Source organism: Trachurus japonicus, chromosome 9 (assembly GCF_045865225.1).
Source record: "Trachurus japonicus isolate A0001 chromosome 9, Traja_1.0".
Taxonomy (NCBI): domain Eukaryota; kingdom Metazoa; phylum Chordata; class Actinopteri; order Carangiformes; family Carangidae; genus Trachurus; species Trachurus japonicus.
In genome coordinates this window covers 30,634,471-30,660,847 of record NC_140915.1, presented here as the reverse complement: position 1 = coordinate 30,660,847, position 26,377 = coordinate 30,634,471, and the positions used below count along the sequence as shown (strand labels likewise).

General features: G+C 41.8%; 1 protein-coding gene across 4 annotated transcripts in view; it reads left to right on the top strand.

The window, feature by feature from the left end:
• LOC146981802 (tight junction protein 2-like) overlaps positions 1–26,377 on the top strand; it is a 58,984-nt gene that overhangs the window by 8,311 nt on the left and 24,296 nt on the right. For 2 of the 4 annotated variants that reach the window (XM_085787349.1, XM_085787348.1), the window contains exons 1-5: positions 7,217–7,440; positions 21,098–21,151; positions 22,751–22,875; positions 23,383–23,485; positions 25,443–25,944. In XM_085787349.1, the coding sequence (XP_085643475.1) occupies positions 7,228–7,440; positions 21,098–21,151; positions 22,751–22,875; positions 23,383–23,485; positions 25,443–25,944 (997 nt within the window). In that variant the 5' untranslated portion in view covers positions 7,217–7,227. Of the gene's footprint in view, positions 1–7,216; positions 7,441–21,097; positions 21,152–22,750; positions 22,876–23,382; positions 23,486–25,442; positions 25,945–26,377 lie in introns of those variants that run through there. The other 2 variants (XM_085787351.1, XM_085787350.1) reach the window with 1 other exon arrangement.

Genomic DNA, 26,377 nt, shown 5'->3' with positions numbered 1-26,377 from the left:
AAATCAAATAAAAATCTCTAAATACTAGTCTTCAACCCTGAACTATGAGCCAAAATAAAGTAATTAAAGTAATTTTTTCTACACTGGACATAATGACAACCTTATGTGAAGATTATCATTAATGAGACAAAATAACTGAGAGATAAATCCACATTCCTGAGGCAGACAGTCCGTGACTGCTGAGCTTCCTCCACTGTTAATGATGATGATAAAGATCATATCTGATCAGATGAGTTAAAGTGAGGCCAACATGTCTTTGATGTGCCATACACAGTGGTGGTGATCTAGTCCTGGCCTGAGGGCTCAGGGTGTGGTGAGATGAACTCAAAGGGAAAAGGAAGCAGTCTGTAAAACCTCCCTCCCTCTTCCTGTCATTCCAGAGATAACGTTCACTCACAGGATGGACGGACACACACACACACACACACACACACACACACACACACACAAACAAACCACGAACTGCCTGCATCACTCTGCAAGTTTACTTGATTGTGTCTCTGATACTGAACTGTTTATACCTGCAGTTTATTACTGGCTCAAACAACAAGTAAAGAGGATTTCCCCCAGTCTGTCATTAAGATCATGTAAACCAAATTTGCAGTTTCATTTATAAACATATTACAGACCTCCTTCTGAAAACATGTAAAGAAAAAAAAGAACTATGTTTTACTGAATTGTCAAGACAAACTGTATTTCATTGTTTCTGAGTTGGAGATATTTTGGGTCACTCCTAAAACCGGGAACCAGTGGCACACTCCGTACCCTACTTAGCAGATCCCTCCTCTTACTGTAAGATATAAGAGTACAGAAACATGTAAAGCACCAGCATCAGTACTTTTCCTGCTCCTCCTCAAGTCAGATAGCTAGCCAAACCCTTTAAGCATGAAGTTAACTGACAGGGATACAGAGCCGTTCCTGAGGCCGGCTTAGCTGTGGTTTCAGCTTCAGCAGACACGACCCCGGCGTTCCAGAGGGGAGAAGGCTGCTCAGTTTTTCATTTTTTAAACCTCATTTTATTATATTTGACCACATTGTTATTTATTCAAATTTGGCATGGTGTTTTATGGCAAATTTTTATGTGTGGTGACAAACTCAGAACTCACATATTTTTCAATTTTATGAAATCTGTAATAGCTGAAGATAGCATACTTGTATTAAATGCTTAGTGATCAAAGTTTGATATCCTGAAAAGAATGGTTTGGAGTTTATAGCTGTTATAGCTGTTTATATATTGCAGTTTCTTATATGTTACTCTCTAGCTGTGTCTCAATTCAGGTGCTGGATCGTTCAGAAAACACAGCCTACGCGGTCATTACCGTTGGTAAATGGGAAGGTCTATAGCTGCTAGGGTTTTGCTAGTCTAATTAGAGAATTTGTAAGTCTTTCCCTCATTCTCTTATAATAGCAGCACCTTGATGATAGGATCAGCTGGGCTAAGCTACACTGACAGTGGACCTGTTTATTTGTGTATAAAGGGGGGGAGTTGTCTCTCAAGACTATATGTTGAAACAGAAACAAATATTGAGGCAGATGTGAATACAGTAGGTGTTCTTATAACCTCACTGAAGACACATGGTCCTGGTCTGCAGGTGTTGTTTCCCTTAAGCGCCTCCTGCAGGACACACTGAGGAGGAGGTTGTTTTCTCCTGACATCAGCATAAGGACACAGGAGACAGTGTCCAGATCTGTCCTGTAATCAGTGTTGTGGCATGTTCACAGAGGAGCGGCTGTGTGTGTTTGAGTTTTTGCTTCATGTTCTGACAAGGTTATTAAATTGACCAAGGAGCAAGCAGTTACATAAACACTGTATAGGTTCATGACGCTGAAACACATGTTTAGAGTCTTGTGGTGAACACATGAACGAGTCTGAGCTGTTTTCCCTCACTTGTCTCTGATGAATATGCAACTTTATGAATTGTGTGTGTGTGTGCTGTCAGCAACTGTGCTTCAGTGGAGCAAACTAACACAATTACACTGGTGAGGTTGTCCTACGGAGACACAGCTGTTCTCCTCACCAGCTACACACAGCAGCTCTTTTTATAGCTGTGTAGTGTCAGTGGTGCTTTATGAATTATAAAACAGTGTAAACTCGTCATAGCAGTAAGGTTCAACATGAAACGGTAAAGAAATCAAGTATTATGATAGTGACAAAAGTGATCCAAGTTATCATCAGTATCACCATGTTGTCAAACCTTGCTGAAAATGTTCAAAAGAAGTAAGACGAATGAATATATACATTTAAAAATGAAGCTAGAAAAAGCATTTTTTTTATGCTGACAAGATCCATGGTTTGGTTCATGTCACAGTTTTGGGGTCACAGTTTTTGATTTGGTTTGTTATGTGTTGTTTTTGTCTTCAGCTCTTCAACTCATCAGGATATGATATAGATAGAAATAACAATCCAACATTTACAGTTTTAAAGAAATATGTTCTGGACATGTCATGTAACTATCACGCTCTATCCCACACTATCTATCAGGCTATATATTCATTTTATTTTATTCACAGTAAAGATAATGCAACCTCAACATCTATAGGGTTTTCTTGGAAGTTTTTCCTCAGTGGACGTGAGGGTAGATGATGTTATGCTGTGTAAAGCCCTTTGAGAGAAACTGTTTGTGTCAATGACATGAAGCTAACTTTTTTGTGTACATATGGTTTAGTCAAATTTAAAAGGGTTAACATTTGAAAATATACTGTATGTATGATTAATTTGCATACATTATTTTTTCAAAATAAAATTGCATCAATAAAATTAAACTTATAGATAGTTCAACATTTTGGCAAATTGACCCATTGCCATAATCCCTATAGTCTTATGAGTAGGTTTGTTACCTTTAATTGTCGGTGCAAGCTATTTTTAGAATGGTGGAGCAGAGCCGCAAGCTGCTCAAGGGCTATGGAGGCTAATGGGATTTCTTGGTTTCCCTCATCAAACTCATCAAATACATGTCTGCATTTTGGTCTTAGACTCTAGCCCTTCTGAACTTCTGCAACTTTTTTGGCCATACAACACCCATCCCTTGGTCCAACTCAGGTTGCTGCCTTGACTTACTCCTAACAGCTGCTTTTGCAATAGAACTCAGAAAAAAATTTAATTGTTGATTTGTCCCAGCATCTCCTTCTCTTCTCCATCCTCTTCTTCCTCATCTTCCTCCATCCCTGCTTATTTGCTTCCTCTTCTCACTCTGCCTCCAATGTATTTCCTGCTTTGATTGCTCCCTCTTCTTCTTCCTTTTTCTTCTGGTTCATTCTCTTCTTCATCTTCTCCCTCTTTATCCTCTTCTTTATGTGCTTATTCTTCCTCTGCTTCATCTACCTCCTCCTCTTTCTGTGCCTCTCGTTCCTCTGCGTTCCCCTCTGAGTGAGCTGACAGTGATCTGACTGTGAGTGTCATGTCTTGTGTCTGACTCCCTACAGTCTTCTCTGTGGCTGTTGACTCATCTCCCTCTGGACTGTGAGGCCACAGCTCTGATGAGGGATGCAGCAGCGCCTCAGATTTAGTTTGAAAACGAAGCCTCCATTTAAATTGAAGCCTTCTCTCTCAGTTTTCCTCCCCCTCTCTTTGTGCATTGTGGAACAGTGGCTTTAGTTTTCACAATCCTGCTTTACTCTCTCTCTTTTTTTATATAGATATTTTTTGGGGCCATAATTAAAACTGTAACAGTATGAGAGGGACAGGATGGAAAGGGGGCAGACCTGCAGCAAAGGGCCATGAGTCAGATTTAAACCTGGGCCACTGCGGTCTTCTAAAAAACATTACTCATCATTAAGAAACTGATTGACTGAGAGCAGAGATGTGAAACTATATTCTATTCAGTCTGTTGCCAGCGTGCTTTAATGCTGTGTAACTGCTGTGGGAGGTCAGTACGTATGTTGCAGTGTCATCTTCTTCTCTTTTCTTAGTTGTCGTACATTTCTCATCTTGTATCATCTCTGAGGAGCTGTGTTCTTTATTTAGACTGGAAAGATAATGTTTGAAATATTTACAACGTTGGGAGGAACTGTTCCAGTAAAACATGTGGTAAAACAATGGCAGCCATTGTCCTCGGCTTTTAAGAATGATGATGAGCTGAAGGTGGAGGAGTGAATGTTCAGGATTAATGAAACAACAGACCACAGTCATAAACGCCACTGGACCATTTCAAATGGAAGTGAACGGAGTACTGTTTGATCAGAGGAGACAACATTTTGTGGTTAACCAACAACAACTTTACTGCTATGCTCAACAACAATAACATCAATAGCCAAACATCCCCTCCAGGACCTGCACGATAAAAACACCATAGGGCCCTATAAAATCAGTTTTATTTTTTCCCAAATTCCATTTTTTCCATTGTAATTTTTTGAAATTCCTTCTTTCCCATTTCAATTTTTGGGAATTCGGTTTTTTACCTTTTACTAAGGGTGTGTTTTTAATGTTTATGTCTAAAATGTACACAAATTAAATTGAAATTACTTTAAATTTATTAAGGTAACAAGCAAACAACACTTAATACCTACATACCTAGCTGTACAGAAAAGAAAATTGAATTTGAGCCCACTATGGGTCTTAACATTAGTGTAATAACTCATCTATCAGACGATGTAGGCCAAACAAAATTCAATTTTCGAGTAAAGCCAGGATGAAAGTGTGGCATTTTATTTGTTTTCCTTACTCGGGTAAACTCGCAGCAACTCGGACAACTCGGCGCAACGAACAGGACAAACAGCCATTTCTGCACACCTTTATAGATATACACACAAGGCTTAAAGGGATAGTTTGGGTCTTGTGACATGAATCTATATGGCAATCTGTTCATGAACTTACACTTATAGATATTTATTAAATTATATTTTTTTGAACTGATGCTATTTTTTGAATATATATTTGAAAAAAAGAATCTCACATACCCCCTGGAGTGCCTTCAAGTACCCCCAGTACCCTCATTTGAGAACCACTAGGATATTGTGGGCCCTCCAGATGACTCAAGTGTTGTAGTCCAGAGTGATGAGCAGGCTGCTCCACAGATTAACTGTGCAGTTTTTATCACACACTGTAGAGTCTTTCCCTCTTTCTCTCAGGAATGTCAAAGAAGAAACTATAGACGAACATGGTGATCAGTGGGTTTTAATGTTCTGTGATAGGGTGCCATTATCATCACTCCATCATCTCCCTTTGTGCTGCAGGAGTCCATCAGATTTACTGCCAGGTAGAGGTACTGTAGAGGTCCAGGATGATGAGCTGGTCTGTTTTGATGACTGATGTAGTCTGGGTTTGTTATTCACATGGTTCAGCAGCAGAACAGAAAGAGAAGTTCTGATCCCCTGTCAGCCTGTAAACTGATGAAACATGAATTGCTTTTAAGTCAGTCTCTCAATAATTCATACATCAGAAGTGCTCAGTAAGACCTCTGAGATTTAACCACATCCTGCCCTCTGTGATAGACATAGAAACAGTAATATGACTATGCACCTTAAGTCTGGTTTATGCAACAACTCCAAGCTGAACTATGCCGGTGCCTCGACCCCGTTGTGCATCTTTCAAAGTTCTGCATCAAGCCAACGCGTTGCTGTGTGATTCAGCGCCATAATGATAGGCTAGTGGTCGACCATTCACATCCCTTGTGGTTTGCCTGGCCTCGGTGTGTAGATACAGTTTTTTGGAGGTGTGCGTCAGGCTGCGACGGGGTTTGCGGCGCTGCAGAGGGCTCTGAGGAGATACGCCGTCAACTTAACGCAGAAGCATAGATCAGCTTTTAGAAATGACATATAACTAGACGTATGTTATATTGTAAATGTTTTGAATAGAATAAAATAGAATATCCTTTTTGTCATTGTCACATGTACAACGAAAACTAAACTGCCAAACCAGACAGTGCAACCGTAAATAAAAAGAGACGATAAATTAGCATAAGAAAAAGAATAGCTGGAATAAATAATGTTGATAATAAAATAAAGACAGAAACAAACACATACCATACATTGAGTTCGCTCTGCACCGTCTGCCTGATGGAAGCAGCTCAAACAGGGAGTGACCGGGGTGAAAGGTGTCCTTCATAATGTTCTGTGCTTTTTTGAGGAACTGTGTAGTTCTTCCAGAGTGACGATCTTCTGGGCGGTGTTGATGACCCTCTGGAGCGCTTTCCTCTGAGCCACTGTGCAGCTGGTGAACCTCACGCACATACAGTATGATATTATGCTCTCTATGGAGCACGACACCAGCAGTCCCTGTGAGATGTTATTCTTCCTGAGTGAGCACCCTCAGGAAGTATAATCTCTGCTGGGCCTTTTTCAGCAGCTCAGAGGTGTTCACGCTGATGATTAGTGGTGAAATGTCAGTTTTCCTCTTCTTGAAGTCAATTATCAGCTCCTTAGTTTTTGAGGTGTTGAGGAGCAGGTTGTTTTCCCTGCACTACTCAGCCAGCTGCTCCACCTCACACAGGTACACAGAGCACAGAGCAGGGGGCTCAGCACACTGAGGGGAGCCGGTGCTGAGGCTGAGGGCAACTCAAAGAAAAATCTGGGCATTTCTTCAGTTTTTTATGAGAATGAGTGCACTACTGTAGCAGAAGTTAAATGACCTTTAACATTTCACATTTCAACACTGTTGTAGTGCACAGAAAGCCCGGTTGTTTGAATCTGAGTTTGGTTTTGCCAGTTTCCTAATTTTTAAACAAGGGGGAGAAAAAAACGTCTTCGTCCCAGTCACATGTCCAGTTCCACTCTAGTCAAAGTATATTGGAAATGTTTATTCTGATTCTGTTGAGTGAATATAGTCCTCACAAGTGTGGTATAACGCGCGCGTGTGTGTGTGAGGGGGGGAGAGAGACAGACAGAGAGAGCAGGAAAAGCAGCAGGCTAGTGTTCAAAGTGATAGACAGAGAGTAGGAGTGTTGACCGCTGTCAAGTCTCTCTGCATCAGCTTGCCGGCTATGTCATCTGGCCTGCGCAAGAAGTGGAGGAGTGCTGTGCGAGCACTTAGGACTCTGCGTGGGACGGGAGCAGGAGGAGGTCCGGGAGGCCCCGTGAGTCTGTTGTTATTTTTAGTCTCTCCTCCCTCCCAGGGCTAGGCTAATCCGCTACAGCACGGGCTAATCCAGATTGGAGGTAGGACAGCGAAGCAGGGAGGTTAAGCAGTGGTGTGTAAAGCGCCCGCACTGTGCAGACCATGCTGAGGCAGGATTTCAGCGGTCAGGTCTGTGGTCTGTTTGACAGGGCAGGTGGACGGTGGACACTCCTCTGATGAGTCTTGAGTGGCTGGGGACCGGCTGCTGTGCTGGCTGCAGGCATGTGGAGACCACTAAGATCAGGGCCTCAGATGGCTGCAGGGAAGGGGGAGCCTGCGGTGCTGGAGGGGGTGCCAGGATCCAGCTGAGGGGGTTGGACACCGAACAGCTGAAAGGCAGCCTGGTGGTCCTCTACGCACCTGCTGGGAACTCCTGTCTGCTCCGATTGGTGGGAATTGGATGAATGGTTGGCTGAATGGATGGATATAAATAGCAGAGAGCAGACTGTGCTGATGTATGTGTTGTGTCTGCTGCTTTAAATTCTCTGTTTAACTGAGTGTGTGTCTGTGAATGTTTTATAGTGTCTTTAATTTATTACATGTTAAGATGAAGTCTTCCATGGTATGAGTTCTAACATCAAGGATTTATACAGTACATTGTGTTGTGCTGCATCGTTTTCCGTTTTATTGAATGTGAACTGACAGTATTTATTTCGGTAGTTTGGTCACGCGACTGTAGCCTAGTTTTCCAGATCTGTCATTATTTCTACTTTACTTGTTCACACTGAACCAAACATAGTTACCATGATGCTGCTCAGTGTGTGTTTTCATATCGGAGTCACACCAGTGTCTGAGACCAGCAGAGTTAGATCCAGCTTTGTGACTAATCATTTATCTTAATGGTCCTGATGTTTAGGCTGAAGTCACAGTAAGATGAACTTAACTGAATGTCTGCGCTGGAGTCGACATCACAGCTGTTAATGCTTTGTGGGTCAGTTCAGATTTGACCAGCACATCTGTCAGTTTATTTTGTTAGTAGATGTTACAGACATTAGTACACACCTTCTTTATAATTTACTCCGACTTATATCTATTTTTAGGTTCCTTACTTTGCGTGTCTGCGTGTCTATGTGTGTGTGTGTGTGTGTGTGTGTGTGAGTGAGAGAGAGCGATAGAGCGAGAGAGAGTGAGAGCATGCCAGTATTTGTGAAAAGCTGTGTGTTTCTGTCTTCAAAGTACAGTAAGCGGCTCAAAAACTACCCTCACAGTGAAAATGTGAACACTAAACTACTGATGTTTTATAAGTCTACACTAGAGCAAGACTACATCCACAATCTAAAACAGGAAATTAACATGAAACGAACAAGTAATAATGAGTGTTAGTCTGAATTCTCTGGGTCATGATGAGCATGTCAGCTGGATGGAGCTGGATGCGACCGCAGCCTGGAGCTGCTCTTCAGTCATGTGTTTCCATACTTGATCTCACTCTGACACTGAATAGGTGAAAGGTGTGGACTTGGTTTGTGTTTGTGAATGTTTGGCGATGGCCACACTCCGTAAATTTTTGTGAATTACTTTTGGCAAAATTACTTTTTTTCTAACTGACTGAGTGATGAAGTTATACGACTGGTCAGCCGAGCGTTTGGTGCTGCTGCTCTTTCAAAATGGGCCATCATAGTTTTGTTAATTTAGTCCTCTGCCTCCTTCAGAAGTAATAACATGGTAATAAATAGTGGTGGTAGTAGTAGTAGTGGTATATTTGCTGTACTGGATGCTCAGAGAATTAGAAGTGACACTATCTACAAACAACTAAAAACAACATCATTATATAATGAACAAATAATTCAAGTTGAAAATCAAATCTTTATTGACACAATTGTGTAAAATGTGTGTGCTGGATTTGCTGTGAAAAATTGAAATCACAGGTTGATCCAACATGAATTTGATCATGGCAACGTGACTCAACAGTGTTTTTAGCCCCGTGTGCCTGTGTGCCTCCACATAACATCAGAGTATTCTCTGATGATTTAACACATTAGATCTGCCTCCAGAGCTGGAACAGGGCATCAGGGAACTCCTGGGCAGTTTGTGTGCAGTACTTGGTGGTATTGTAGCACTTATACATAGTATCCCATGGGTAAATTGGATTTTGGTCAGAGGAACACGAGGGCCTGTCAGTGGCATCAGTGTTAACATCCAGGAAGTGGCTGGCTACACTCTCTGGCCGAGGATGAATCTAGGGGCTGCTGCACCAAAGATTTTGACAGATTGTCAGAAGCATCCACACCAGGAGCCTGCTGGAGGTTTAGTAGAGATCTAGCAGTGCTCCTCCTGATCCCCCTCACACTAAGAAGCAGATACTGGTCCTGCTGCTGGGTTGGGAGCGTGAGGATGAGTGGCACATCCTCCATGCTCTTGAACCTGTACTGGGAGACAAAGCAAACCTTCTTGCAGCCGCTCATATGGATATACACAGTTTTGAGGAGTTAGAGTACCTGTGCAATTTCCATTTCGCTAACACAGATGGGACACCAGCAAAACACAAGACAGAATCAGTCAGGATCTTCATTGCATCTGTTCTCACTCTGATTTGCACCCAAGCAGGTTAAATTGATTGGCAATCACTTTTGCTTCCTAAATGGACAGACATATCCCTAGGGTTGAAAGAATGTAAATATAATCTAATACAGTCACTATTTACTGGTGTCTGGTTTAACATCTTTGGCCATTGAGTGTTATAAGGCATAATAAAATGTAGGATGTAATAGGAATACAATATTATTCATTTTCATGTTTAGTATCTGACTGAAATCTTAATGTTGTTTGACCTCCACTGGGTTTGGCCATGTGGTGATGTCAGCTGTTGGTTTACTCTCTAAAAGGAACTCACAAAATGTTCACTATTAAAACACCAGCTCATCACTCATGTATTGCTGTGGTGCTACTCACTGACTCAAAGCAAGGCAAGTTTATTTGTATAGCCCATTTTTCCAAACCGTTTGTCTCAAAGGGCTTTACACAGCATCATAACAACATCCTCTGCCCTTAGACCCTCACATCAGTTATTTTTACAATGATATTGTTTTCCATTTACATATTTATCAGCATTGTGATCCTCCACAGCAGAAGGCTTAACAATCTGAGCAGGGTTAGGGTTAGTGTCAGTACAGCAATAAGGAGATGGTTCTCTCAAAAGCCGACTGACACACACACACACGCACACAAACCAGGCCATGCTCTTTACTGGAGGATATGACAGAGAGACAGAAAATTAATGAGTGGAACTTGGGGAAAACATCTCCCCTCGCCCACTCCAACTGCCTCAGTGTTTCCTCCTGCTCTCTGTTGTCACTCATTCATGATTCTTGTTAGGAGCAGATGAAGCTGAGCAGAGCTGCCTAACTCCATCAGCATCATCAAGCTTTGGCACACATACGTGTGTATGTGTGTGAGAGAGAGGGCGAGAGAGAGAGAGAGTAATGAGGTGGTAAGGGATGATTGCAGATGCCTGCTGGAATAGTTGGCTGGTGTGTAATAAAACTGACACACCAGCCCGGTAGTGAGACAGACAGGGCAACACGCAGGCTGCTGTTATTGACATGGTACTGACTGTACTCCCGCTAAGGTCAGTTCCCACACCCACACATGTTCCTCTTTGTGTGTGTGTGTGTGTGTGTGTGTGTGTGTTGGTCTGGTAATAGAAAAGGAGAGCTGTGTGTTGCACTAATGGCTCAAAAATTACTTTTGCATTTTGCAAGTGTGCTTGTGTGTCACTGCACCAGGGGTATGCCATTAGGATGAAGAACTGTGTGGAACTGTGTGAAGAATATGTTTATGATATATATATATATATATGATTCATTAATCCATTGAATAAAATCCACTTGAATGGTGTGACTGGTCTCAGACCTTTGGACCCTGCTGTAGATTATAAACAGTGCTGGTGTGAAGAAACCTGTGTTGTATATACTGTAGCAGTGATTTAATTAATTAATTATGTAAGGGATAATGCCCGACAAGGTGTCCAAATATCAGGAATTAATGGATACAGAGGTGTGAACCGCGTCAAGAAGGTTGCTTCTGTGAAGCCTTGCTTGTGTGAACAACCATGAGGTGTAGTAGTAGTAGTTTGTAGCTGTTGTGTGAGGTAGTGGTAGTCTTCATTTCAAGATAGTTTGTGATTTTACTGCCTGCCTGTGTTTGCTTGAGAGTTCCCTGTAAGGTAGTCGTGGGGCAGAGAGAGACTCTTGCCACTTTGTTATTTTGCCTTTCTTATTTTTGGTGGTGATACCTGGGTGTGGGTACGTTTTCTGTGTGGCAGTGGGCCTTGCCTTGGGTCCATTGTTCACTCGCAGAGTTCAACGTTTAAAGAAGCCTCCCGGGAAGCCACTGAAGACTAGCTAATTAACCATATCACAGGGTGCCTCTCTACAACGTCACGCTCTCTACAGCTTTGCACAGCAGCGTAATCACAATCTCTTGTGGGTTGACTCTACCTTTAGTTTTGCTTCGTCTGGATTCTGTGTGTTTAATAGTAACAGTTCTTAAGGTAGCCAGACCAGGTGAGCCTCGTTTGGCTGATTGGGAACTGGGTGGAGCTGTGGGGGAACAAGGAGGGAGAGAGACACACACAGACACAAGGCCAAACCCCTTTCGGCCGTGCCCGTAACAGTTCCTCAAATGCTGAGCTGAAGAGACCTTTGGTGGAGGTCATAGGCAGCGCCCATGACCTTGTAACATCTCCACAACAACACTTAGTAACCTACCTCCTCAATGTGGCTGTGTCGTCTACCTCGCTTTTCTGCTGTTTTGCTAACCCTCCTCCAGGCCATGTGCATTTGTTTACAACAAAGCTGGCGAGAATTCAATCGATAGAGTGGTAGCACATTAAATATATATACGATGTTACAATCCTACGATGTATATCTGTGTAGTTTACGGATTAGGGGGCGTGATTGTGTCGCGGTGCGCAGAGACGAGAGCTGGGACACCAGGGCGGTGGCCCCAATCTTGCAATGTTGGTTTTCAACCAAGAGACACAATTAGCGACATGCAGTTGAAGGCAGAGAGTCTCCATTCTCCCTCGTAACAAGTTAAGCCATATATTAAACCATCACAGTTACTCCAAAGCTGTTTAATTAAGGTCAAAATGTAGTTGAGCTACAAATCCTGCATAGTTCTTCTTTAATGCATGAAACGCTGACATACGACTCCCCAGAGAGTGCATCTGTGAAGTCTTGGAGTGGTTTGACAGCTTTATTTATGGACTCTAAAACGTCAAGGTCTTGCCAAGTGGGCACAAGATGCAGACATTTCTTGTCTGAACCCAGGACATGGACTATGGCCTTCTCCTGTTTGAGAAATCTCTTTATAATGTTTTGGTGAGAAGCCCATCTGGTCGGGGACTCTGTTACTAGCTGATGAGTGGGTAGACCAAGCTCAGCCTGTACTTGTCATGTTAACAGAGGGGAAAAAACGTCTCGGTACCTGGGACAGTCAGTCTGTCAGCCAACACAGGGAATCCGCTCTGGGAGGATGCTGGGATTCATGACGGCAACAGCGGAGATGCAGAAGAAAATGTAGATGGAAGTTATGAATGCTTTTTAGAGGTCTGGGTTGGAACGGAGGAGCTCAAACGTATACGGTGTGATTTGAACGGCGAGGATTGATAGCTCACTGCATCCACTACAAAGTTACTGAGCATGGGAGCTCCGACACTTCCATGTTCCACTGTCTCACGTCAGGTGAGGTGGAGAATTGTAAAAACGGCACCATTAACCTCCCGGCGAATCGGTGCTGCACAGCGGGATACGAGGGCGTGTCACACTCCTCCCCAGCTGGAGAAGCCTGCACGTAGGAGGGCTTACTTCTTACTTCCTTCCAAGTGCTTGGTTTGTGCATGTACGACTGTATCGTACATGGGGAATCCAGGGAAATCCTCCTCGTTTCTTCCCAGTACAAACACTTTGGTGTTTTCTCAAGCTTTCCAAGCTACAACCAATCAGGATTTGTCATAATGCTTGTCAGCTGCTTGGTTGGAGGACGGGGCGAAGCCTTTTCCTATCGTAAAGGTCCCTTGCCGACCCCTCTGTGTCCTGAGCTGTCAGCCAGGGGATGGTCTGCTTGGCTGTGGCTTGTTTGCATACCTCGTACAAGTTGTTATCCACCGGAGCAGCTGTTTCGGATTGAGTGGGGAAGGCAGAGTCATCCTCTTCTTCCTCCATGTCATTAATTTCAAAAATGTCAGAACAGGTCTCGCTGTCTGCATCATTGTCCTCTACTTGTCCAAAGATATCCATTAGATTTTCATCAGCATGGTAGAGCAGTGTGCACAGACCTGCGGGTCTGCAAGCGATGCACACTATGCATATAGGATGTGGGTCTCTGCTCGAGATCGTTGCTCCACATGACATAGGGCACCGGCCCTCCTTCTGCCCGGCTCCTGTGGCAGGGGCTACGGGGGCAGACATGCCAACTGGGGAAGAATTGCAGCACTATGGGTTAGCCTAGCTAGATTTTCTAATCTGATATGGTATTAGCCCATTAATTATAACCGTGTTGTGTGGAGTATAGTCCTCCATTACACGTAAACTATGCTCCGAGTGAAGGTGGCTAACAAGCTAACGTGGCTAACAAGCTAACATTAACACAATCCCATCCATATCTGTCTGTGCCTCGCTAGGCCACGTATTACCTTGGTGGGATGTTTAATAGCAGAAGCAACTGACTCGACTGGATGTACTGAGGCAGCTCTCATAATTTCTCTGAGGAAGAAAGTGAGAATGACCCAGACTGGGCAGTCGTCCGTGGCGTGGAGACAGACGTTATTTTAGCTTCCGTAATGTTCTTGCCAGGAACGATTCCTGTAGTGAAACACTGAACGGAGTTAGAAAAAGTCTTGTTAATAAGGCCCATTTATGCTCAACGTGAAATACGCATATGGATACGGATGGAGCCTTTCGTCCATTTTCTGCGCGTTTCCACAAAGCTTACGGATACGGACCAAACGGAGCACACCGGAAACCGTGGGGCCAGTGTTGCTGTCACTACCCGACACGTAGCCTAGCTTTCAGGTCCGAGTCTCCAAACCAGAAACGTTTGTAAAAAGCCGCTAGATTTGTCACTAGTCGCTTTTGACAAAAAAAAGTCACCAAGAGGGTTTGGAAAGTCGCCAGATTTAGCAAGAAAGTCGCCAAGTTGGCAACACTGGCTGTCCATTGTCACTTTTTAAGGACACCCGGCAGCCAATCAGAATTGAGTATTCACCCAGACCATGGTATAAGGTATACGTAATGGTTAATACAGTAGGTCTATAGGAATGTTGACAAAACTTTCTAAATCACCACACTTTTAATTTATAACTGCTTAATTTAACAGCTGAATGGATTACAAGGCTCTTGTCTTTGAATTTTCTGACGTGTCACAGGGAATTCTGATTGGCTTAGAAGTGAATGATAAGTTTTTTGGTCAATCAAGGTGTGATGAAGTGGATGATCCCAGTTTTACAGAATTGAGTGCTCATCTCTCCTCCACATCCCCCAGTGTGTTCAATCTGACTCCAATCACAGAGAAAACCTTTTTTTTAACTAATACGTCCAGCCACCTATGTATTTAACATACCGTAGATGACCAAATAATCGCCCGCGTGCAAATACGCGCCTGTGCTCTAATAGCCGCCGGGGTCCGAGCTCATTTGGCGTAATAAACGCCGGTTCAATTAAACGCCCGGGCGATTAAGTGTTTACCAGTCTTGCACAGGAAAAAAAAGTTTTTTTCAACAGCGACTCCTACCTCTGTCAGTCAGCCCCTCCTCTCGCTCTCTCTCTCGCATGCAGGCGGACACACACACAGACACAGACACACAAACACAGGTGCGCTAGCGGGACAGGTTGCGCTGGACGACAAAGACAAATAGATAAATGCGCTAATGTACAGTGCTGAAATGACCGCGATCGACCCCCCACCTTCCCTCCTCCCGCTATCATTCATAACACTGATCTGATTGGCTGCTCTGATCAGCTCCCTGTGTCGCCGTAACACAGACAAACTGTCTTTGTATTTATTGTCTGATGTCAATAAACATGTGTTGGGGAAAAAAGTAGTTTTGTTCCAGTGGTCCTATGGTGAAATCCTTGTTCTTTGCATGATGGTCTGGTGCTGCTCATTGCAAAAATAAATTGTAGCCTGTTGCAAATACGCGCCTGGTTCTTATAAACGCCTGGGGTCCAAGTCGATTTAGCATATTAAACGCCCGGGCTACTAAATGGTCATCTACGGTAACATACCATTAGCAAATGTGTTTTTTTGTTTTTTGATTAAAGTGTGACCCTGACTTTTTTTGGTTGGATTCAGATTTTGGCAGGCAGCTGCTGTCCCCTCCAACTGAGAGCCTATACTTTCACTCCTGCATACGCCCACTAAGAAAGACAAGGATACGTAACAACATAGTTTTGTGACAGATCCTACCCTTCAGATAGGGGAGAGTGGGGTAAAGTGAGACACTTTTTACATTTGCTCCCCTCTAAGCGAGCTAAAATGATTTATCAGTAAAATTTACACATTTCCCATTAATTCAGGATGTTTCCTAACGATGGAAATTATCAGAATGTATTTAGAACGAAGGGCAGTGAAAATATGATTGTTTTAAAAAAAGTGGTCTTGTGTCTCACTTTACCCCAGCTCAGGGGTAAACTGAGACAAACGAGAGAAATCAATGGGGTAAACTGATCCACTTACTTTTTCCACTCTGAAACTACCATAACAACACATGTTGTAACGGTTAGAGTCCTGACAGCTAGCTTGACAACCACACTTCCCAGAACTAATGTCGGACTAGTATCAGAATCATGGGGATTGGTCAATTAAGCACTTTTTTTTTCTCAATACAAAGTGACTCAAGAACAAAATCAAATGCAACACAAAATTTTTTAATTAACATTCAAATGACGGATAGAACCAGTTAGATAGTCTGGGGGTCAGATTGTAGGTCCCGACAATTGTGACCATTTTGATCAAAAGTCCTCTTGTGTGTGGAGGGAGCCGACAAAGTGGAATGTGACTAAAATTGAATGTAACCAATATTAAGCGAGCTGACTGAAGAGCACATAGCATAACAAAGCAGTGTGGCTACAGATCATGCTTGATCACGCGAGATTTCTGACTTGGGAGACGAGATTCTAGTGTAAATCTTTGTGTTTCTTGTGCTCACAGTGTCTCACTCATGGATTTATTATAATACATCCATGGTCTCACTTTACCCCGCAGCATTTGTCTCACTTTACCCCAACACCTAGCCTGACAAGCCAGACTATATCACTAAAATGTATAGTCTGGAAACGACCGGTAGACCTCGGCTCAATCCAGGGGGCGGGATGAAGGCTGTCTTTCAAACGGCCTCTGCACGCAATAGGGTAGCGCTACGGCCAATCAGAGCAAAGAGCAGGATGTCGTTAGCCTGACAAGTATGGAGGTAGATTTGTGTCTTTATTATTCAATCAAAAAAAAGGTTGCTTCAATCAAAAAATATATTTTCAATCAAAAAAACCCGTTTCAATCAAAGAAAAAAAGTGTTTGAATGCAAAAATATATTTGAGACTCAAAAAAATGCATTTGAACACTATTTTTTTTTGCTTGAAAATGTTTTTTTTGATAGAAGTGAAGGTTTTTTTGTTTGAAGCAACTTTTTTGATTGAAGTACATTATTGTTGTTTTATGTTTGGGCCATATTATGGGTAGGACATTTGTGTCTTTATAATTCAATCAAAAAAGAAGTTGCTTCAAACAAACAAAAAATATTTTCAATAAAAAAATCACTTCAATCAAAAAATAAACCTTTTCAATCATAGAAAAAATGTTTTTGAATGCAAAAAAATATTTGAGACTCAAAAAATTGCACTTGAACACTTTTTTTTTGATTGAAAATGTTTTCTTTGATTGAAGTAATCTTTTTTGTGTTTGGACCATGTTATGGGTAGGACATTTGTGTCTTAATTATTCAATCCCAAAAAAGTTGCTTCAATCAAAAAAAAAACATTTTCAATCAAAAAAAAAATATTTTCAATCAAAGAAAAAACTGTTTAAATGCAAAAAAAAAAAAAATCATTTGAAGTGTTTTTTTTTTTGATTGAACTTTCTTTTTTTTTGAATGAAGTGAAAAACGTTTTGAAGTCGTTTTTTTTTTAAATCATTTTGACACAGACGTACCGCAGTGGGCGGGTGCTTCCCCATTGGTCAGACATGTTTGAGTGACAAGTGTCTACACCAACGACGTCTTTCTGACAAGCAAGTCATGGTCGCCACTCGCCAGCGAGCCAGGAAGCAGTGGTGGAGTTGTTGGTAAGTAGATAAAACCGTATTAAAATGATTGGTGTCACGTTATTAGCCTACTCTGTTTGATATTTCGATTAAACATACAGCTTGCTAACTTAGCTCACGTTGACTAATTTGTGTGATGGTGTTAGATATCTGACGCCTCATATTGTCAGGCAGTTAAGTAAAGTTGGAAAGATATTCACAGATTCGGACTTCCGGGATCAATAACTTTGAGACGAAACGTTGTTCAAACACAAATGATGCCTCTTTCACATCATAATCCTACAGACTACTACCTACAAGAATCAAAAAACGATTTTTTTTACGAAAACGAGCCGTTCTCCGAGCTGGATGGAAAACATTGATCTCTATGCGCAGCCGGTAGCCAGGCGAGTGCGCAGGGACCGTCTGCAAATTGCAATACAAGAGCAAGACGCTCCGAACAAAAATCAATAGCTCCACTGTTATACAGTACAGCGACTCCAAAATCACCACACACACCAAGGGACTCCTCGTGGTCATACTACAACAGCTGTTTTGGAGAAATGTGCCTTTTAATAATTTTGGTGATTTTTTTATAGGAATTGATCATTAATATCTTGCAATATTAATCAATAGCTGCACTGTTATACAGTACAGAGACTCCAAAATCACCACACACACCAAGGGACTCCTCATGGTCATACTACAACAGCTGTTTTGGAAAAATGTGCCAAAAACAGTGGAGCTATTGATAAATATTGGAGGTTTTTAATGATTAGTTCCAATAAAAAAATCACCAAAATTACAAAAAGGCACATTTTTCCAAAACAGCTGTTGTAGTATGACCATGAGGAGTCCCTTGGTGTGTGTGGTGATTTTGGAGTCTCTGTACTGTATAACAGTGGAGCTATTGATTAATATTGGAGGTTTTTAATGAATAATTCCAATAAAAAAAATCACCAAAATTATTACAAGGCACATTTCTCCAAAACAGCTGTTGTAGTATGACCACGAGGAGTCCCTTGGTGTGTGCATTTCTCCAAAACAGCTGTTGTAGTATGACCACGAGGAGTCCCTTGGTGTGTGTGGTGATTTTGGAGTCGCTGTACTGTATAACAGTGGAGCTATTGATTTTTGTTCGGAGCGTCTTGCTCTTGTATTGCAATTTGCAGACGGTCCCTGCGCACTCGCCCGGCTACCGGCTGCGCATAGAGATCAATGTTTTCCATCCAGCTCGGAGAACGGCTCGTTTTCGTAAAAAAAATCGTTTTTTGATTCTTGTAGGTAGTAGTCTGTAGGATTATGATGTGAAAGAGGCATCATTTGTGTTTGAACAACGTTTCGTCTCAAAGTTATTGATCCCGGAAGTCCGAATCTGTGAATATCTTTCCAACTTTACTTAACTGCCTGACAATATGAGGCGTCAGATATCTAACACCATCACACAAATTAGTCAACGTGAGCTAAATTAGCAAGCTGTATGTTTAATCGAAATATCAAACAGAGTAGGCTAATAACGTGACACCAATCATTTTAATACGGTTTTATCTACTTACCAACAACTCCACCACTGCTTCCTGGCTCGCTGGCGAGTGGCGACCATGACTTGCTTGTCAGAAAGACGTCGTTGGTGTAGACACTTGTCACTCAAACATGTCTGACCAATGGGGAAGCACCCGCCCACTGCGGTACGTTTGTGTCAAAATGATTCAAAAAAAAAACGACTTCAAAACTTTTTTCACTTCATTCAAAAAAAAAGAAAGTTCAATCAAAAAAAAAAACACTTCAAATGATTTTTTTTTTTTTTTGCATTTAAACAGTTTTTTCTTTGATTGAAAATATTTTTTTTTTGATTGAAAATGTTTTTTTTTTGATTGAAGCAACTTTTTTGGGATTGAATAATTAAGACACAAATGTCCTACCCATAACATGGTCCAAACACAAAAAAGATTACTTCAATCAAAGAAAACATTTTCAATCAAAAAAAAAGTGTTCAAGTGCAATTTTTTGAGTCTCAAATATTTTTTTGCATTCAAAAACATTTTTTCTATGATTGAAAAGGTTTATTTTTTGATTGAAGTGATTTTTTTATTGAAAATATTTTTTGTTTGTTTGAAGCAACTTCTTTTTTGATTGAATTATAAAGACACAAATGTCCTACCCATAATATGGCCCAAACACAAAACAACAATACTTCAATCAAAAAAGTTGCTTCAAACAAAAAAACCTTCACTTCTATCAAAAAAAACATTTTCAAGCAAAAAAAAATAGTGTTCAAATGCATTTTTTTGAGTCTCAAATATATTTTTGCATTCAAACACTTTTTTTCTTTGATTGAAACGGGTTTTTTTGATTGAAAATATATTTTTTGATTGAAGCAACCTTTTTTTTGATTGAATAATAAAGACACAAATCTACCTCCATAGACAAGCCAATTAAAATGTATGTCGCCATCGCGTTAAGCCTGCCCAACGACTCTCTAAACAGATAGAGCGCTGTGATTGGTGAACACAATCGGTGTTCGAGACTCAAAAAGTTCCTATGGCTCGTTTCTAGACCCACCTACGGAGCAAATATTTTTGCTGCCGCTAGGGTGCGTCTAGATTTCTAGGCTACCCAACACCCCCATTTTAGAAAAAACGACCTCTCTTAGAAATTCAGGCTAATTTTCAGCCAGCATCATCACATGGTTTTATATGTTGGTAGTTCATCATCATGTATCATATAAGTTTTTTTACCTGAATCAATTTGCTTTGGCACAACAGTTGATTAAGTTGACACCAAGAAAATGTACTTTTACATGCAAAAATCATATTTTTGTGAAAAAAAACATGCTTTCCACAGCATCGTGAGGTCCTCTCCTTCATGACCATGGGGAAATGGAAGGGGCTTGGAAACATAATGGTCAGATGACCATAAATGTGTTCCGTTTTCTAGATACAGGGGGTGTCTCACATTACCCGGTGTCTCACATTACCCCACTCTCCCCTACTTGTTTTTATTTTATTTTTTTAAAAAGGAAAGTTACTGTGTAAAAAATGTTTCTCCAATTAAAGCTACAGTTGGTAAGTTGATGAAAGTGAAGGTAAAGTTCGTGACTTAGTCGGAAATTTCAAGACAATACACCGTCAGGTCCCTCTACGAACCTCTTCCAGGCTTGAGGATCCTCCAGGATCAGGGCTGTCAGACTGGGTCCCATCCATTAGCAGCAGGTTTGTTTGTGCTAGCTGTTCATGGAGGGCAGTTAGTTTCAGTATGGATCATATCAGGGGCCTCCAGCTCCTTATGCTTGATTGTCTCTTTTGGATGTCTGCCATTGTGATGGTTGCTGGTTGCTGTTGAGAGGTTATTGTGGTCTGATCTCAGATCCACCAGCCAATGAGCTTTGGTTTTATGTAACACCTTCAGTTCAGTCTGCAGCCTTGGTGGAGCTGCTCTTGTGTTATTACCCTGCAACTAAGAACTAAGGCACTAGGCCACTGGGCTGGAGGCATGAGACATAAGGCAACTGAGCTAAGGCACTTGGCATTGATGAGTAACATGATCACAGCAGCTTTATTCCTGGTGGATGTGCATGTTTCACGGGTATTAAACTCACATCTGTGATGTGGGACAAGCTTTGTTTTGGTCTCTGTTTCCTATAAGTTTCAAAGATTGGCTGTGGGACGACTAATTAAGTGTCAGTTTTGGGTCCATAACTGTGTATATCCTTACTATGAACTTAGTGGCTGGTGGTGGCTGTTACCAGACCTGGTATGTCTGCTACGTTGGATTGATGAGATTAATTAACTTTATTCTGCTGTGTCTCCACAGAGCTCAGGGATGGAGGAGATGGTCTGGGAGCAGTACACAGTCACTCTGCAGCGGGTGAGTTCATCTGATCCATCGGACCACCCTCAAGGATCTGGAGCCAAATCATGCACTGAACACTTAGGGCTTAACCTTGATAAGTAATGTTGATCTTGAACATCAAATTACAGAGTATAAATCTGTCAGTATACTGTGTCTGCAATCTTAATCCCTTGGGAAAGTTATACCTGATAAACACAGAACATAAGACTGACTCCAGCAAGAAATAATTTACTCCCTAGTAGCAATATACAAAAATGTTTAAAGCTATAGTGCGTAACTTCTACATGTCTGTAAATATCCAGATTAAGGGGTTAAATGGCTTCAACCTACTCTTTTCTTTGAAATAATATCAAATCCTAGGTCTGTGTCCTATGTGCACATGATTGAATAAACTAAACTAAATCTGTATCATCCTCAGTCCTTCACATTGTGAAAGTGCTGATAATACAGCCAGCACCAGCCGGTATAAAGGCACTGTGTGTCACCAGAGAAAGGACCAGAGCAAGGTCTCACTCTGTACTGTCATACTGTGCATGATCACACTGTCCACCACAGTGTCCAGGTGCAAGGTCAGGGATCTACCATGGAGATACAGATAGTGAAACAACTACCTCTAATCTAGATGACACTACAGAGGGTCATTCACTGCTATCTGTGCCACATTACTGCAGCGTAAATGAACACACCTCGCCTAAAAATAGACATGCACTGAGCCTCACTAACCCACCCTCAGGCTGCCTCTCCTCACTGAACTCTGTGATCAATGCCCTGTATTGGAATGACCACACCAGCACAGAGGACAGCACCACTGATATATCAGGAACTCTCTGATAGAAATTCATTTTATACCAGGGCTGTAGATCAATCAAAATGTTATATAACAAATAATTGCTTGAGTGTCCGTAATTGTGCTCATTTTTTATTAAAGAGATATTTTTATATTCTTATTGCTTTATGCAAATTTAAATATTACAGAAATCTTCACCTCTGCCTCTGAATTTGGCATAGAAAAATACACTCAACTAATAACATGATGGTGTGGTCCGAGTGGTAACTCACAGCAGTGATGGTTTAACTTGTGACTGTAAGCTGAGTGATTCATTCATTTGGCCCAGGTAGACACTAAACCCACCAGTGTGAGTTCTACTGTGAACTAAGAAAACCATGAGCCTCCCTGTCCAATGTGTGATCATCAGCTTTCATAACAAAAATAGTAGGATTAAAGGGAAGTTGCATTTTATGACAACGATAACTATACTTTTCATCAGATTTCATCAGATGAAAATGTGCGTTCCTGTTTTCTGGAGGCGTGGCTTTGAAGAGAAGTCTGAGGGGCTGAGACTTTTGAATTGTGTATGTTCAAAATATAGCATGCTCAAACCTTTTTTTGAGGATCTCCTACTCTACCTTTAAGAGGTTTGAAATAAACCTCCTGTGAAACCCAGGAAGTCTCACCATCCATCCATCCATCCATCCATCCATCCATCCATCCATCCATCCATCCATCCATCCATCCATCCATCCATCCATCCATCCATCCATCCATCCATCCATCCATCCATCAGAGATCTGTGAGAAATAACTGTGTTCACTTCTTGGCTTCTCTCTCTGCAGGACTTTAAGATGGGTTTTGGAATTGCTGTGTCAGGTGGCCGAGACAACCCCAATGTGGATAATGGTGAGACGTCAATCATCGTGTCAGACGTGCTGCAGGGAGGGCCGGCTGATGGATTACTCTTGTAAGTCTGTCAAACACTGACCATAATCCTCCTCAGTAGAAATACCTCAATGGACTGAGCTGCTGCTGTGTACGGATTAAACTGTCCAATCCACAACTGTACTACTAGAAGTTCCCACTGTTGCTTTAGTGAAGTCCCCCACTTCACTCACACTACATGTCAATGTACCAAAAGTACTTATTCTGCTTGCTAAGGAATGTCCGTACCATGTCTGTTCTACAGAAAAGGCCTCAATATCATAATAACATGTACCTCAGATCACTAGTTCAGCATCAGAGTATTCTAGTAAAACGACTAAATAGGGAAACCACGGAATAACACGCATTTCATTATCCCTCAGATTATCTTCTCTTGCTAGCCAGAGGTCAGTCATGGTCAAACACTCTGTCATCTTAGTGGAAGTAAAAAGTGTCACAACAGAAGATTGTAATTGTTTTTTCTTTTGACTGTGACTATGTACTGTGACTAGATATTACCTTACATTTGTGTATGTTTTTTTTTGTCCAGTGAGAACGATCGTGTCATTCAGGTCAACTCCATCCCCATGGACAATGTGCCTCACTCCTTCGCTGTGCAGTCGCTGCGTAAATGTGGCAAAGTGGCCAAAATAGTGAGTATAACCCACTCTTCTTAGGATTTTCTCAATTGGTATTGGAAAAAAAAATCATTGGTAACACTTTACAATAAGTACACAATAAGGGAAGAATTCAGTATTTATTAATGCTTAACTAATGCTTAAAGCCTAACTAATGCTTAATAGTGTGTACTTATTATAGTGTTACTATTTCATTTATTATGTTTGCAAATATATGGCACCAAGCAGCAGTTGTGCTGTTTCTGACTCACAGTTGTGGGTTATCGTAGTACACAACACGTCATAAAAATCCTGCAATTCAGTGTGTGTGAGTGTGTTTGTGTGTTTGTGTTTGTGTTTGTGTGTGTGTGTGTGTGTGTGTGTGTGTGTGTGTGTGTGTGTGTGTGTGTGTGTGTGTGTATGTGATATTTTATTCATATCAGGTTGAACTTGTCCATAATGAATATGGTTTTCTCTCTTAAAAAAAGCCTTTAACCAAGTCAGGCTCAGACTTCCTGTGGAAATGACTTGAACTGTGACTGTTTGAACAATATGTCGTGTTTGATGATTTATTTACAGTAGGCTACTGTTCTTCCCTTGATGTATGTATGCATAATTGTAATTTCTCCTTGGGTGTAAATCTTTCATTCTGTGTGTGTGTGTGTGTGTGTGTGTGTGTGTGTGTGTGTGTGTGTGTGTGTGTGTGTGTGTGTGTGTGTGTTTTAGCATCAGCTGTCTTATATGTTTCTGGACTAATGTGACTGCTGTGCACTGAGCCTGAATCAGTTTATTTGAATCACTAGCTCAGCTGCATCTGCATCAGAAATAGGAACCACTTAGTTTGAAGCCGGTGACTTTTTTTTTTTTTTTTTTTCTTCGGCTTTTTGCCTTTATTTGATAATGATGACAGTAGAGATAGACAGGAAATGGGGAGGCAGAGAGAGGGGGAATGACACGCAGGAAAGGTCTGCCCGACGCGGGATTCGAACCAGGGACGCCCGCGGCGAGGACTGTAGCCTCTACATGGGGCGGCAGCTCTACCCACTGCGCCACGCACCGCCCCGGTGACTTTTAATACACATCTCTTGAACTGAGACTGTCTCTGTGGACCTCTGTCTTCTTATAAAAGTGTTGCTTCAGCTCTCATGGGTCTGGTCACATGATAACAGGCCTTGGTCTCCTGTGGGTGGAGGTGGTGTCTTCTGTGATCATACCTGTGGCTGGAGGCAGAGACTCTCGTGTGCAGGTCTGTTCAAAACCTGTAAATAGAGATGGTGTCTCCTCTGTGGAGACCTTCCTGTGCTCTGGCTCTTGGGTGGAGGTGTCTCAAGTGTTTAGTCCTTTAGATGGACATGACTGAGTGCACATAAGAAAGGTTTTGGAAAAGGATGAGGATCCAGAACCTGAGGGTGTAGCTACTGTCACCTGGCTGCAGGTTAATTGTACATCAGACTTAAATTACAATTACCACATGTATGTAAACACATTCAGTCTGTTCCCTACACAATTTACATTACTTATATTTAAAAATATATAATATACAGTAATGTAGATGTAATAATGTGTGGCTTTGAATATTGCAAAGAAGTGTTGAAGGAGTTAGAGTTCAGGTAGACTGTTTCACTGCCTCATGTCTTCAGAAATAATTTAAATGTTCAAGTCAGGCGATCTCAGCAACTAAATATGTTTTAGCCATGTCAGATCTATAGAATGGGCCAGAGCCAATCAATGACTTAAATTAAGCAAACTTATTACTGGGTTAAATCTTTATCTTTGTGTCTTGCCACAGAAACCGATGGCTTTCATCAACATGCATTCTTAATATATAATATATAATATATAGTATATTTTATATATTATATTACTGATATTTTTAACACATTCTCGTATAGTTTTTAGCATAACATAGAGTTTAGAAATGGAATGAATGGTGAACAGCTGCTCTAACCCTCTAAATCCAAGAATTACTCTGTATTTTTTTATTATTTGACAGACGGTAAAGAGACCTCGAAAGGTGGTTCATTCCACAAAGCAGACCCCGTCCCCGAGCGGAGACAGCTGGGAGTACACCCCCTCTACCCACTACTTCGACACTGACAATGACAACGGCTGGTACCGTAATGAAGGCCGGGACCACGTCGCTGACAACAAAGACTACCTGGACCCTCACTACACGGGGGGACAGGACTACAACCAGAGAGGACGGAGTCGTGGGAGGAGCAAGGAGAGAAGCTCACCCAGCCCAGACAGATCCAGGAGGGAGGGCAGCCGCGACCGGGCCCTGGACACTAGCGCGGACCGCCAGAGGTACCGCAGCCCTGAAGACACCTACCGCATGGAGGACAAGAACAGGCGTGGAGAAGGAGGAGGAGGAGGAAAAAGAGGGAGATATCGGAGCAGGGACCAGCTTAATGACCACCCTCCATCCCCAGAGTCTTCCAGAGAACTAGAAAAACCTGTCAATGTCCTGCTGGTGAAGAGCAGACCCAGCGAAGGTAACACACACCAACACACAGCTGCCCACTGTTGTGACTAAATATTGTCTGAACATTCCCTTATTTTCTATATTGAACTTTGACCCCTGACTTTCTCTGTGATCTTCTCTGTGGTCATTGGTCTATTTTAGTCATGCTATAAGCTCTGTGGGTCCAACACTATGGTCTATGTTTGAATATTCAACATCTGTTGAATGAATTATCATGACTCAGTCTGATGGTAACCATTCAGGTGATTCTCTAACAGTTTAACATCATAACAAACATTGTTGTGTTGTGTATTCAGCTCAGTATTAATTAATTGTTCTAAATTAGGCTCAGACTCTTTTTCAAGGATCTTTGCACACAGTTAAATATACACTGAAGCTCTGATACAGTTTGAACATGAAGCTGTACTTTGCGGTTACCAATAATAAAAGTGAAGCGCAGTGGG